Source organism: Lynx canadensis, chromosome E3, assembly GCF_007474595.2.
Source record: "Lynx canadensis isolate LIC74 chromosome E3, mLynCan4.pri.v2, whole genome shotgun sequence".
Taxonomy (NCBI): Eukaryota; Metazoa; Chordata; class Mammalia; order Carnivora; family Felidae; genus Lynx; species Lynx canadensis.
The window spans coordinates 12391780-12405409 of NC_044318.1; the positions used below are offsets into that span (position 1 = coordinate 12391780).

The 13630-nt window shown below is 43.0% G+C and overlaps 1 protein-coding gene across 1 annotated transcript in view; it reads right to left on the reverse strand.

The window, feature by feature from the left end:
- The window catches only part of PARN (poly(A)-specific ribonuclease), a 168891-nt gene that overhangs the window by 131095 nt on the left and 24166 nt on the right, over positions 1 to 13630 (reverse strand). Inside the window, exons 12-16 of the mRNA XM_030300066.2 lie at positions 12023 to 12079; positions 7774 to 7851; positions 3430 to 3473; positions 2299 to 2341; positions 1092 to 1167 (exon numbers count right to left, since the gene is read on the reverse strand). Of these exons, the coding sequence (XP_030155926.1) occupies positions 1092 to 1167; positions 2299 to 2341; positions 3430 to 3473; positions 7774 to 7851; positions 12023 to 12079 (298 nt within the window). The remainder of the gene's footprint in view (positions 1 to 1091; positions 1168 to 2298; positions 2342 to 3429; positions 3474 to 7773; positions 7852 to 12022; positions 12080 to 13630) is intronic.

Sequence of the window (13630 nt, forward strand, 5' to 3'; positions counted from 1 at the left end):
GTTCTTTTTTTTTTTTTCTTTCTTAAAAGAGAGATCGTGACCTGAGCCAAAGTCCGAGGCTTAACAGACTGAGCCACCCAGGCGCCCCTAGACTGTGAATGTTCTTAAGTCAACATAAGGGTCTTTAAGCAAGAATTTTTTTAACCTCTGTATTAAATATTAGACATTAAGCTTTAAAAAAATCTGTTAACATGACGCCAAGTAGGTAAGAGGCTCTACTCTACCATCAACTGAAACACACATTTATTTCCAAAATCAATGATTTCCATCATAGTGTTAGACAAAAAGGTCTAGGCTTTCCTCCCTCACCCTCCCTCCTTTTCTTAATTCCTTTTTTGGACTATTACCCAGAAAGGGAAACAAATGGCTGTAATCTTGGCTGCTTTAGTACCTTCCATTGTCAATTTCTGAACCATTAGTCCAATTATCAATGTCTTCAGAAGTTTGCAGACTACAGCTAATGGAATGCCAATTATGGTATCAGCAGCAAAATGAGGCGAACGGGAACCAAGGAAGGAACACGTGACTTGGGTAGGGCCCTACCTGGGTAGGGGCCATGACCAGACATGGTAAAACATCTCTGCCCTGAGAAACATTCCTCCCTACTTCTGGTGTTCCTCGCTGCTGCCCTTCCATAGCTTGGCCACCAATGATGGGAGGCAAAGGTGGAGACCCTCCTTCCTAGACCCCCAGTTCTTGGGCTTTCCTGAGACAAAAAGTGTGTTTCCATTCGACCCCTGGCAATTAAGCACCAACTCTTTGTCTCTGCTTAAACGTTGCCCCATAGAAAAGATAGATACATCAAGTTTTGGGAGAATTCCAAGCATTAAGAAATAAAAGCCCTGAAGCTTTAATTGCTAAACTTCTCAATGCATGACTACCTGACTGATTAACCTAAAATAGATGTAGGATTATGAGACCAGCTTTGTTCAGAAAGCATAAGTCAACACAGGGCAGGAGCAAGGCAACTCAGCCAAGATCCACAAATGTGCACGGCTGGTTTCCAGAGCAACTTTTCCTTCCTTGTGTGATATACGTCAGTAATGATCACAAGGGCCTTGGGCACTATCAGTATCACTTTATATTCTTACCAACTTTAGGAGGGTTGAAAGGTGTCTCTTTTAACCGCTTTTCCAGTTCTGCAAGAGATGTGTTGTTAATGATATCCTACAAACCAGAAAAGCAGAGAATTATGTATGAGCTTAAATCATCTCAGTACAACTTACAGCAGAGATTCACTGAATGTCAGAATCCTCCAAAAAAAAACAAAAAAACAAACAAAAAACAAAAAACAAAAACAAACCAAAATAAAACCCAGTATCTAGTACTGCCCCCTTGTGTTCTCTGAAGAAACACATGAGTCATCATTCACTCAATGTGAAAGACAGCCAAGTGTCATTTTCACCATGCTTGGTAAGTATCACCACATGAAAGGTTTTTAAGTCATGTTAAATACCTACAGAACTTGGGCCAGAAACCTATACAGTTCTGGCATTCATTTTGCTCAGTTATATAAAGTCACTTCACAAAACAGCAGACAACTATACTTTTACCTGAATTTTCCTGATTAGAAAATAGAACCAAAATATACAAAATCAGCAAAATAATGAAGTGTGTGCATGTGTAACCTATTAAAAAATGCATTATACACACACACACACACACACACACACATTTTTAGTAGGCTCTATGCCCAACATGAGGCTTGAACTCACAACCCCAAGAACAAGAATCACATGCTCTACTGACTGAGCCAGCCAAGCGCACTCCCTCAAAAAAACACATTATATATTTTAACATTAAAAACGTTTATATTCAAAAAGAATATAGGAGAAAAAATAATCCCACCACCCAAAGACAACCATTATTCACATTTTGATATATTTATTTCTAGTTCTTTTCCAATTTTTTTTTCTTTTTTGGGTATATTTGAAAACGATATTTAGGGGCGCCTGGGTAGCTCATTCGGTGTCCAACGTCAGCTCAAGTCATGATCTCAGGGCTCCTGGGTTCAAGCCCCACATCAGGTTCTGTGCTGACAGCTCAGAGCCTGGAGCCTGCTTCAGATTCTGTGTCTCCCTCTCTCTCTCTCTCTCTCTCTCTCTCTCTCTGTCCTTCCCCTGCTTGTGCTTTGTCTCTCTGTGTCTCAAAAATAAATAAATGTTAAAAAAAAAAAATATATATATATATAAAAGAAAGAAAATGATATTTAAATAGACCAGAATTTCAAGCTCCTAGTGGCAATTCGAAACACATCAAAACACAGCTTATCAGTGATAGCTCAAATTTTAAAAATACCTTAAAAGGTTGTGTGCTGGCCATCAATTTTGTATCCAAGAGTCTAAAAACAAAAGAATTTTCAATAAGGCAAACGGTCCAAAACGTATGTTACTCAAATGAAAAGCCTACTGTCCTAAAAGCCGACAGGAGAATTAAACACGTGAGCCATTTTGACATAGGGCCGGCATCTCCACATCAGACTGGGACTCCGTCCTCTCAACCCCTCTTCATCACGAGACTACGGGACTCCACCACACTCAGAGCACAGCTCTAGATTTGCTTGGACCCCGAGAGGGTGTGGGCTATGTCACTCTCAAGGAGAAAGCAAAGATCTTCCCAAGTTTTTACATGGTTCAAATATGGTTGCAGGTCTAACACCCACCCCCCCGCCCCCAACACCATTCATTACCAACTGCTGTCCTACCCAGATTTGTACAAAATAAACTCGTGGAGGGAAAAATCTGCATTTGTTAGTTTCATGGTATTCTTGTTATTTGTTAGAATTCGGTTTCAGAGATTAGAATAAGAAAAAAAAGGAGAGAGACACTAATATGAAAACGCTGTTTCTTTTGGCATAAATGTGAACAGTGTAGGTAACAGGACAGAATTAGCCCAGAGAGAAGAATGACAGCTCTGCTACCATGCCCGTCCCTCTTCAGACTTGTCCTCACACACAGACCCTCGCTTTGGAGGCTCCACGTGGCTGACATGGGACCTGTGACACTAACAGGTAAACTCAGAGTTGAGGGAAAAAATCTCTAGCCAGAAAGTTCTTGACAAACTACAGAATACTCTCAACTGGACACCTGACAAGGACAAGGCAGGTTCAACGTATCAGAGAGACAAGAGCCAATCCAAGAAGTCTCCACCGGTTTTTCGGACCGCAGGGTGTGGGACAAGAAGAAATAAATTGCCGTCTATTTTCACTCTGAGTTCAAATTTTGATTTTTAGTGGAATAAAACAAACCATCGATTATAAAATCAAACCATCACAGCTGGACCTGTTAAAACATTTCCCAGCTTGTATCAACTGGATCATAACCATGATCAGGTAATTACTATTATTACTATTTATTACCTGTTTGTATCACAGATAGTAGGAGCACTGTTTTGAATGAAAGACAAAAAGAATCCTTGAAGAAAGCTTACCTGGGGAAAACACATGTTGTCATCTCCTTAAACTCATTTAAGTCCTAAAAAACAACAACAAAACACGGACGATGACTTGCTGCGATTTTACTAAACACACTCACAATACTGCAAACATACATGAACATTTCAAGCTTCACAGCTCTCTCTTCAAACTGATACTCACGCGGGCCCTTTAAACTCAACGGCCAGATTCATTTCCAATTAATAATTACTTTCTGAAAATCTTCACAATCTCCTCACTGACTGGGATCCTATGATCTGAAATAAAACCTTTGCATAACCAAAATAGACAAACTCCAGTATCTTATGGCTGAAACAGGAGGGGGAAAGGTTTCTATTACACAAAGAAAGCTTTTAGTAATAGCTCTATTCAACAAATCCATCCTAACAGCGAGACTAGCACGGTTATTTAAATAGAATGGTTTATATAGGAAATGGGCATTGTGTAAACTAGGCTATACCGTTACTGAGAACGCCTCTGAAATGCTAGTTAAAAAGGCCATTAAAGCACAGACCTTCCAATATGCAAGATGCATGCTTTAACTACTCAGAAAATTGCTAAAGAAGCACCAGTAGCAAGTGCCTAAATTAGACAATTTATTTCCCGGTTTGTTTTGATCAGGAAGTCTAAAGCTGAAAGGAGGCGACTCCAATTTTGAATGAACTCATTTACATACATAATTGCCACGCTAGACTGAATCGTCATACTCCTGACCCTTTGTAACTACACTTCTCTTCAGCGTTATTCATGCTTCATAGCAAACTGCCACTTCCAATTAGCTTTCCAAGTCTATAAATACACACTGTATTTAGCTAGTTTGGAATATTTACCAGCTTTTCAGTGGCTGTCGTTAAATTAACAGACAATACGTGAACAAGTGGTTTCAGTGCTGAAGCCAAACAAAAATACAATGACTGCTGTCACCCCTCAATGCCATCACAGAGCCTCAAAAGCAAGAAAAAATTAAAATTCTGGCTCCTTCCAGGGCTAGCATATATAACAGAGCTCTGGACCAATGCCTTCTAAAAGGTCATGCCTAAGTACCAAGAAGATTCTTCAGAAGAGACTCTCCCCTAAAAGGCAGCTCCAAAACATGGATTCTTCAGAACACTTTTAAATGCAAAATGTGTTACTAGTGCATGCAAAAGTTCTCCCATTTTAAATATGTTTTCGCATTTATTCTCAATGCTTCTTCCAAAACTAGCTGGAAGAAAACCATTTTCTCCTTCTGACGGACAGAACACAAAGTTCAATTACTTACTAAGGTCGCCTTAGTAATAAAGCAAGGGATGAAGCCAAGTCTCCTAACTCATGTCCGACTCTGCGGCAAATCACATGCCCTTTCTACTAGAACTGGATTCAGAACTACAATAGTTTCATTCAAGGTGACATTTATTAAGCGCGTGGACAATGTGCTATACTAGGCGTTTGGACCCGTAAACCCCTTCTCCAGAGGAGCCGATCACCTAGAAGAAAGGGGGAGAGCTGTCAACAAAAACTGTAGGCACAAGAGGTACACAGTTCTGTGAGAGTTCAGAGAAAGGAAAGATCACCTCTTGGGCAAGGCAAGCGGGCATGGAAAACTTCACGGAAGAGGCGTTTGCTGGACCTTGGTAAGACAGGGAAAGCTGCACATAGCAAACGTGGAGAAAATCCAAAGTGGAGGAAATGGTAGACCAAACCACGGACAGGCTGAAACACAAAGCAGCTCCCAGGAACAAATGAGCCGGGCCTGCTGGCCGAAAGGAGACCAACAAGTGACTAGAAGGCACAGGACAGCTGGGCCACATCACAGAGAAGCTGGATACGCCAGGCTACAAAGAATCAGCTGTATAGAAAAGCAAAGAATGTGGGATTAGGTTCAGACTTTTGAGCAGGGTCAGTGATGTGAACAGAGCCATATATCAGAAGATTATAAAACTAGCACAGTCGGAAGATAGCTCAATTGTTAACATTCAATGCCTCCTCTGTGCCAAGATCTATTTGGCGTTCAGACGCAGGATGTAATACACTTTCCTCTTTCCTTACCAATCACTTCACTGGTTTAAAGGTCAAAAAAATCACGAGAGGAGCTGCTGTACTTGGCCAACAGAAGTGGCTGATCTGCAATAAACATTAGCTGTTTAGATTATACACTGCAAATTCACATCGGTCCTATTTGTTTTGAGACTCACCACTACGAAAACTTTGAGTCCCAGAGGGTGATACAGTTGTCCTAAAAGCCCTGACAGTCCTGAGGGTACAGAAATAGGACAAGGGGAGCAGCAGATCCACTGTATTCTCAGCTGGGCTTTGCTAGACTTTTCCAAAGAAAGCAATCAAGATGGCGATGGAATAATGTCTCATAAGAAACATGAAATAACTCAGGCTTTGCCTATGTATAAGCGACACTGAGCTCTGAAGGAGCTCTTCCAGTCCAGAAGTCATAAAAGATTAATGTGGTGGCAGCTGAAAGCAGGGATTGGCAAACCATGGTCTACAGGCCAAATCTGGCCCATTACCTATTTTTTAAACAGAGTTTTACTCGAGCAAAGCCACACCCATTTGTTTATCCATTCTATGGCCATTTTTGGGCTATAATGGCAGTGCTGAGAGCTGTGATATGGACTGTACACCCTGCAAAGCCTAAAATATCTTACTATCTGGCCGTTTATAGAAAAAGTTTGCCAACCTTTGTTTTAAAGGATGAGCTGAAAGACAAGGAAGCCTGCCTGGGGTCTGCTAGGCTCCAGATGAGAAGGCTACTTGCAGTTAAAATGAAGAGGTCCAAATGTGAGAGACAGCACGGAGACAAGTGGTCAGGATTCCGTAAGTGACCAGGAAGAGGCCCAACTAATGTCAAAAAACAGTACTGGTGAGAGGGTATCATTTATAATTTATAGTAAAGGAATAAGGAGAGATAACTGGTTGGGAGAGAGTGAGAAGGGAAGAAAGGCAGTGTAAGCTACACATCTCGTCTGAGACCTGTAAATCACAAACACCTCCTGGTCTGAAGGCTATCCGGATGGAGTCGTGTGGAGTCGGCGGGCACTGTGCACCTGCATCCGGGGAAAGATTACGGCTGGCGACAAAGATGGCACTGTCTTCAGCTGACGGCATGAGTGTGGGTGAGATCCCCGAAGGCGGAAAGTAGGGAGAGCCAATAAAGGAGAGGGGAGGACGAGCAATGGGAGGTAAGCAAGATGAGGCCACGTGCACAGTTGGGAGCAGAGGAGGAAGAGACAGAAGAGAACCTCCTTTCCTGCAGGGCCCAAGAAGCCTGTGCCCTGGTGCACTGAGACAACTTGGCTCCAGGAGCAAAAACGGCAAGGTTGACACAGAATCTAAGGGAGGCAGCCCCACAAGAGGTAATCGTGAATTTTGTAGGACCTGATCCAGCTCGGCTGACCCGCAGCACAACTGGCCTTCAAAGGCCCCATTATAGCTAAAGGTAGCAGCAGCGAACTGGGAGACCACAGCCGTGGCCGAAGAAGCCCCGGCCAGCGCTAACTGAGCAAACCACTGGCGTCAAGACGGAACAAAGGTCCAACTTTGCTCTGGCAATGGCGGATGACTGAAGATTCCCGATAACGGCTTGTAAGTACATCTCTTCAAAAATGTACGACTAAGCACATGAGACTCTCTCCCTGGGAACATGGTGCCTACAAGGAAACAGCTCTCGTGTAGAGAACACTGTCATAGTAATAAGGAACTGGGAATTTCTCTTCTTTTTTTAAGTTTTCATTTAAATTCCAGTTAGTTAACACACGGTGTAATATTAGTTTCAGGCGGACGACATAGTAATTCCCCACTTCCACACGTCACCCAGAGCTCATCCCAACAAGTGCACTCCTTCCTCCCCCTCCCGACCTAGCCCATCCCCCACCCGCCTCCCCTCTCGTGACCATCAGCGTGTTCTCTACAGTCAAGAGCCTGTTTCTTGGTTTGCCTCTCTCTCTTTTTCTCCTTTGCTCGTTCGTTTTGTTTCTTATATTCCACATGAGTGAAATCATACAGTGTTTGTCTTTCTCTGACTTATTCCACTTAGCATGATACTCTCTAGCTCCGCCAATGTCGTTGCCATGGCAAGGAATCATGAAGTTTTAACACAGCTTGGGACACCTGGGGGACTCACTCCGTTGAGCGTCCGACTTCGGCTCATGTCACGATCCTGTAGATCGTGAGTTTGAGCCCTGCATCGGGCTCTGTGCTGACAGCTCGGAGCCTGGAGCCTGCTTGGGATTCTGTGTCTCCCTCTCTCTCTCTGCCCCTCCCCTGTGCTCACTCGCTCTCTCTCCTCTCTCTCCCTCAAAAATAAATAAACATTAAAAAAAAATTTGGGCCCAGGCTCAGTCACTTACCGCAGGCAGAGGGCAGTAGAATTGATGAACCGTGTGCATGACATCCAAGAGCATATTGTGTCCAATGACGAGTTTTCCCTACAGAAAGTCAATGTCAGGAAAAAGACTTCTTGGCACAAAATTATACTGGTGCTTGAGACGGAAATGTGCGGTTCAGATTCTATGAGGACTTTGTCCTAAACTGACTTTTTGACATGGAAAAAAAAAACCAAAAAAACCTTATATGTGGATAAATAAGTTGGGCCTGGCTTTCTTCCTCTTTAATCTCAGCGTATTAGATCCAGAATGCAAAGTAAAAGCACCAATGACTTTGATTTCATTGATGTTTTTCTCTGCTTTTTATTCATCTTGCCACCTTCAAGAATCAGAAGTAGTAAAATTTTTATTGAAGAGCTCAAAAAAGTAACTGAAAATGCTAACTACCTTGACCTGTCAATAATTTGTCAACAGATTCCAAACATCTATTCTAGGAGTGTGTTCTTTAAAACAACTCATTTATTTTTAAAAGATACATTCACAAGAACGCTGAAAGGTACAAAAAATAAATAAACTTGAGTTCTATTAAACAGGATGAATTTCCATTTCCTTCACATCTATGTCAAAATTCATGTGCATTTCCAGTGCCATTTGCTGCTTTGCTTTTCAACCAACTGAACTACAATATGTGTTCAATCAATTACTCCATCATGATAAAAATTTAACTATCAAAATGGAACATTGACCTACATTCAGCTAGCCAGGTGACACCATTTTTAACATAAAGCATCTGGTCATTACCATGGAGCTTTTGACCGGGTCCCAGTGCACCTCCAGAGTGATACTCCTTGACTCATAGGGCTAACCACAATTCTCTGAAATAAATAATTCCATACAAAATCTTCCAAATCCAGCACACAAGCTCTCCTTTCGGCCACAGCAGTAACTACCACAGTAGGAACCTACTGCCAGATCTGATTTCTAAACACCATTATGCAATGAAAGGAACCAGGCCTCCATGGAGACCTTACGGTTCTAGGACTAAGGCAGGGAAAACACAATAGGAGTCTGAACATTCTGTGATGCCAGAGAGTAAGGTGTTGCTCCAAGAAGGATGGGGGCCTGTTCAAAGGACACAGGAGCCAAGCTGAAGAAGCGTCAATGGCCAAAAGTGATACATTTTGAGCAACAAAATAAACAATAAAAATATCAGATTACAATCTGTAGAATAACATAAATTCCTCGAAGTGTATGCTTCTTTAAACATTTTTTTTAATTTTTTTTTTTAACGTTTATTTATTTTTGAGACAGAGAGAGACAGAGCAGGAATGGGGGAGGGGCAGAGAGAGAGGGAGACACAGAATCTGAAACAGGCTCCAGGCTCTGAGCTGTCAGCACAGAGCCCGATGCGGGGCTCGAACTCACGGACTGTGAGATCGTGACCTGAGTTGCAGTCGGACGCTTAACCGACTGAGCCACCCAGGCGCCCCTTTAAACATTTTTTAAATGAATACATAAACATGAAATAAGGGACATCGCTTCCTTACAGAAGAATTCCAAGAACAAGGGTAGAAAGAAAGAAGAAAATACAAACTCGCCATTAAAACACCAAACCAATAATGGCTGCAGACAAAATCCACTGACATGCTGTTTTAGTGGGCAAGAGGTTGAGAAAAAGCAGTATTTTCATAGTCTCAAAGTATCCCCCCGAATTTATTAGCCACAGAGGGACAAATGATGTCACAGTACACAATTCCAGCAGATACCAGCTCAACCAGGTGATCAAGGTCAACATCACAAACTATCATTTCCGTGGGATTTTTGCCAAAACTGTACATCCTCAATCCAATCGTGAGAAAAGATCAGGCAAACCCAAACTGAGGGATATCTGACAAAATTACCATCAGCATTCTTTAAGCACATCGAATTACAAAAGACAAAAAGAGACTGCTCAGAGGGCTGAAGACTAAAGGGAAAGGACAAGTCAATGCGACATAGGATCCTGGAAAGAATTGTGAATGGAAAACGGAGTCAGTGGGGAGAGTGAAGAAGTTCAAATAAGCTCGAGAGTCCGGTTCATAATACTGTACCAGCGTTGATTTCCTGGTTCTGATACCCCCGTGGCTATATGAGGCATCAGTGTAAGGGCAGCTCGCGAGGGATCTACGGAAACTCTACTATTTTTGCGACTTGTCTATAGTTTCTTAAACTATAGAAAATACATATTTACTACGAACAGTGCCAGGGAGAGAACGTGGTGTCATATAAATATTTAAGAGTGTTCAGTGTTCACTGGCTTTACATAGCCCGAGTATGTTTTTAAGGGATGCGGCTTAGAAATATTAAATGTCTGGATTGCTAAGAAATAGGACTTTTCTTCAGTAATAGGCTTTGTGACGTTAACTACCAACGGTCATCAACATGCTATGAATTATTCTGTAGGAGACAAGACAACAGGGAGGGAAAACCAACAAACACACAGCCAGCGAAGGCATCTGAATATGAACCAGGAAAACAAACACTCTCAGGATGGCTACCAGAGCTCAAAGCCAACTGACGCCCTGCATGTCCGTACAGGCCAGCCTCAGTCAAATTAACCACTTGACTGAAGTCCGCAGGCTGAGTGTGTATAATGGAAGCAAATGTGACCAGAAGACCCTCTTCGCTCCTCTGGATACCTGTTATCCTAGCCACTTCTGAACAGACTCTCACCTTGTTTCTCTCCAGACTCATCTGGCTTTCTATTCCACTCTGACTACCTCACTCACTTCAGACCAACAGCTCCCAGTGAGCTCAGGGTTCTGTCACTGCTGTCTGTCCCCAGTCGAGGACAGTGGCAGGCCTGCCCTCAAGACCTGATCTGACAAGCCCACGCCTGGTGGTGGGACAGCCACGGAACTCTGGGGGGATCTCTATTGCCTTAAAGTGTCCTTGATACAAAGCTGGGCATCTAAGGGACGAGATGATTCCGTCTCTAGGGGGGACAATTTCTTCTCCATGGCGGACACTCAAGGAACAGAAAGTCTTAGACTCCAGGCTATTTAGCAACCCAGCAAGCTGCCTGATTCGGATATACAATCCGCAAAACCACCAGCAGCCTGACCCAGTTTATCTGTGCAAGATGTGGAGGCCTCTTTGCCAAAGGAACTTAGGAAACAAGCAAAAATGTCTACCATACCTATCATGGAACCCTCTAGCATATATACACAAATGGTCAACACATTTTGAAAACTCATCAAATATCATCAAAGCTATCAAGATAGAAGATTCAGTTACAGTTATACAGAACTCCATTATTTTTGTCCTCTAGATTCTTCTAATTAAGGAACAAAAACGCCCTCAGTCAGAAACCTGATTATTTCTCCCCACACTCTGTCCTTTCTTATTCCACTTCTTACTAGTTTTGAGAATAATAAATGTTAGTTTCACGCAGCCATATCAAGACATTGTAGTATAACCCTATGCATTTTACAAGAAAACCTTTTCTTTTCAATTTTTTAAAGTAATCTCTACACCCAACATGAGCCTCGAACTCCCAACCGCGAGATCAAGAGCTGAACGCTCTACTCACTGAGGAACCAGGCGCCCCTACGAGAAAACCTTCCGAAAAATGGTGTGGATCCAATCAACAATTACAATGTCCCACCCGGTGCATTATAACCAGTCTCCCTCCATACCAGGTAAACATTCTACACATGACCAAATGGCTCATCCACAATCATAACTAAGCATCTCACCTTAGATGTTATATTCAGAAACCTAGTTAAAAAGAAAAAGCCTGGGGGTGCCTGGGTGGCTGAGTCAGTGGAGCGTCAGACTTCAGCTCAGGTCATGATTCGTGAGTTTAAGCCCAACATCAGGCTCCATGCTGACAGCACAGAGCCTGCCTATGATAATCTCTCTGCCCGCCCCCACCCCTCCCCACCCACCGCTCTGGCTCCCTCTCTCTCAAAATAAACAAATAAAAAAAAAAAAAAGAAGAAGAGGAAAAGGGCTCCTGGGTGGCTGAGTCAAAGGTACAACTCTTGGTTTCAGTTCATGTTGTGATCTCACATTTCATGAGTTCGAGCCCCACAGTGGCTCCATGCTGACAGTGTAGAGCCCGCTTGGGATTCTCTCTCCCTCCCTCTTTCTGACGCACGGTCTCTCTCTGTCTCAAAATAAATGAAAGAAAGAAAGCAAGAAAGCAAGAAAGAGAGAGAGAGAGAGAGAGAGAGAGAGGGAGGGAGGGAGGGAGGAAGGAAGGAAAATAGATAGACCCTGGTTCACTTACCGAATTGGCAATGGCATGAATAACTCTAGAAAATCCCACAGCGTCATTCAGTTCTTCCTAATTTAGAGAAACAAACCAAGGAAACTATTGACGTACATATATTCCTTAGTTGGACAGGTTAAAACCTAGCCCCCAAAAAGCACTGAAATGTTACATCGAGTTAGACAGCTTTAGTTTCCCATATTCTGTCTCCATCATCCTAAACAACTGCATCTGAAATGACCAATGCATAGACCACTCTTCTGTTTTAGAACATGGAACTAGCAAGGAGCAAATTATTTATTAGTTACTGTACTAACAGTGCCTAGGGTTTACCCATCACTGCACAACGTTTGCTGAAATTTCTATGGATAGCTAGCAGTCTTAAAAACACAAACTTTTCAGGGTACCTGGGTGGCTCAGTTAAGCATTTGACTCAGGTCAGGATCTCACAGCTTGTGGGTTGTAGCCCCACATCGGGCTCTGTGCTGACAGCTCAGAGCCTGGAGCCTTCTTCGGATTCTGTGTGCGTGTGTGTGTGTGTGTGTGTGTGTGTGTGTGTGTGTGTCTCTCTCTCTGCCCCTCCCCACTCACACTTTGTCTCTCTCTCTCAAAAAATAAACAAACATAAAAAAAAAAAAAAAAACACAAACTTTTCTCAGCTGCCACCTGCTGACCAAATTCAACACTGCATTAAATTCTGAGGAAACCTATCCAGCAGTTGACGGATCCCATCAAGCATTCTCCAAATTCTCCCGGCTTTTTCGTCAAATGCATTTTTTATACAACGTTTATAGTACAACATTCTGAGACCCATCCCCATTCGGTTTCGTCACTGCTTTCTTCCCGGTGGTGGGTAAATGGGCTCAATTTCTCTATCTTGCGAGCAGCCGCAGCCCCGTCTGCTCTCATCATGGCTACATAACTCAAGTCTTCCCTCTGCTCACTAGCTCCAGCCTCACTGTCAGCTACCTGCAGCCCTCTGCTCTCTGGCCTCTCCCTCACTGAAGCTGCTCCTCTCTTTCAACAACTCCCAAAGCTAACGAGTGTTGGCTGGGATGTGGAGAAAACTGTAACACTCGTGCCCTGTTGGTGGAAACAGAAAGTGGCACAGTCACTACGGAAAACAGTATGGTGGTTCCTCAAAAAATTAAATATATAGGGGCGCCTGGGTGGCTCAGTCGGCTAAGCGTCCGACTTCAGCTCAGGCCGTCATCTCGAGATCCGTGAGTTCAAGCCCCGAGTCGGGCTCTGTGCTGCCGGCTTGGAGCCTAGAGCCTGCTTCGAATTCTGTGTGTCCCCGTCTTGCTTGCACTCTGTCTCTCTCCCTCTCAAAAATAAAGAAATGTTTTAAAAAAAAATTTTTAATTAAATAAAGAATTTCCATATGATCCAACAATTTCACTTCTGGGTATATACCCAAAGGAACTGAAGCAGGAGATATTTGCACACCCTTGATCACAGCAGCGTTATTTCACAAAGATCAAAAAGGTGGAAGCAACCCAGTATCCATGATGCATGAGTGAAGAAAATGTGGCATATACAGACAACGGACTATTATTCAGCTTAAAAAGGAAGGGAATATTGATCCCTGCTACAACATGGATGAACCCAGGGGACATCACGCTA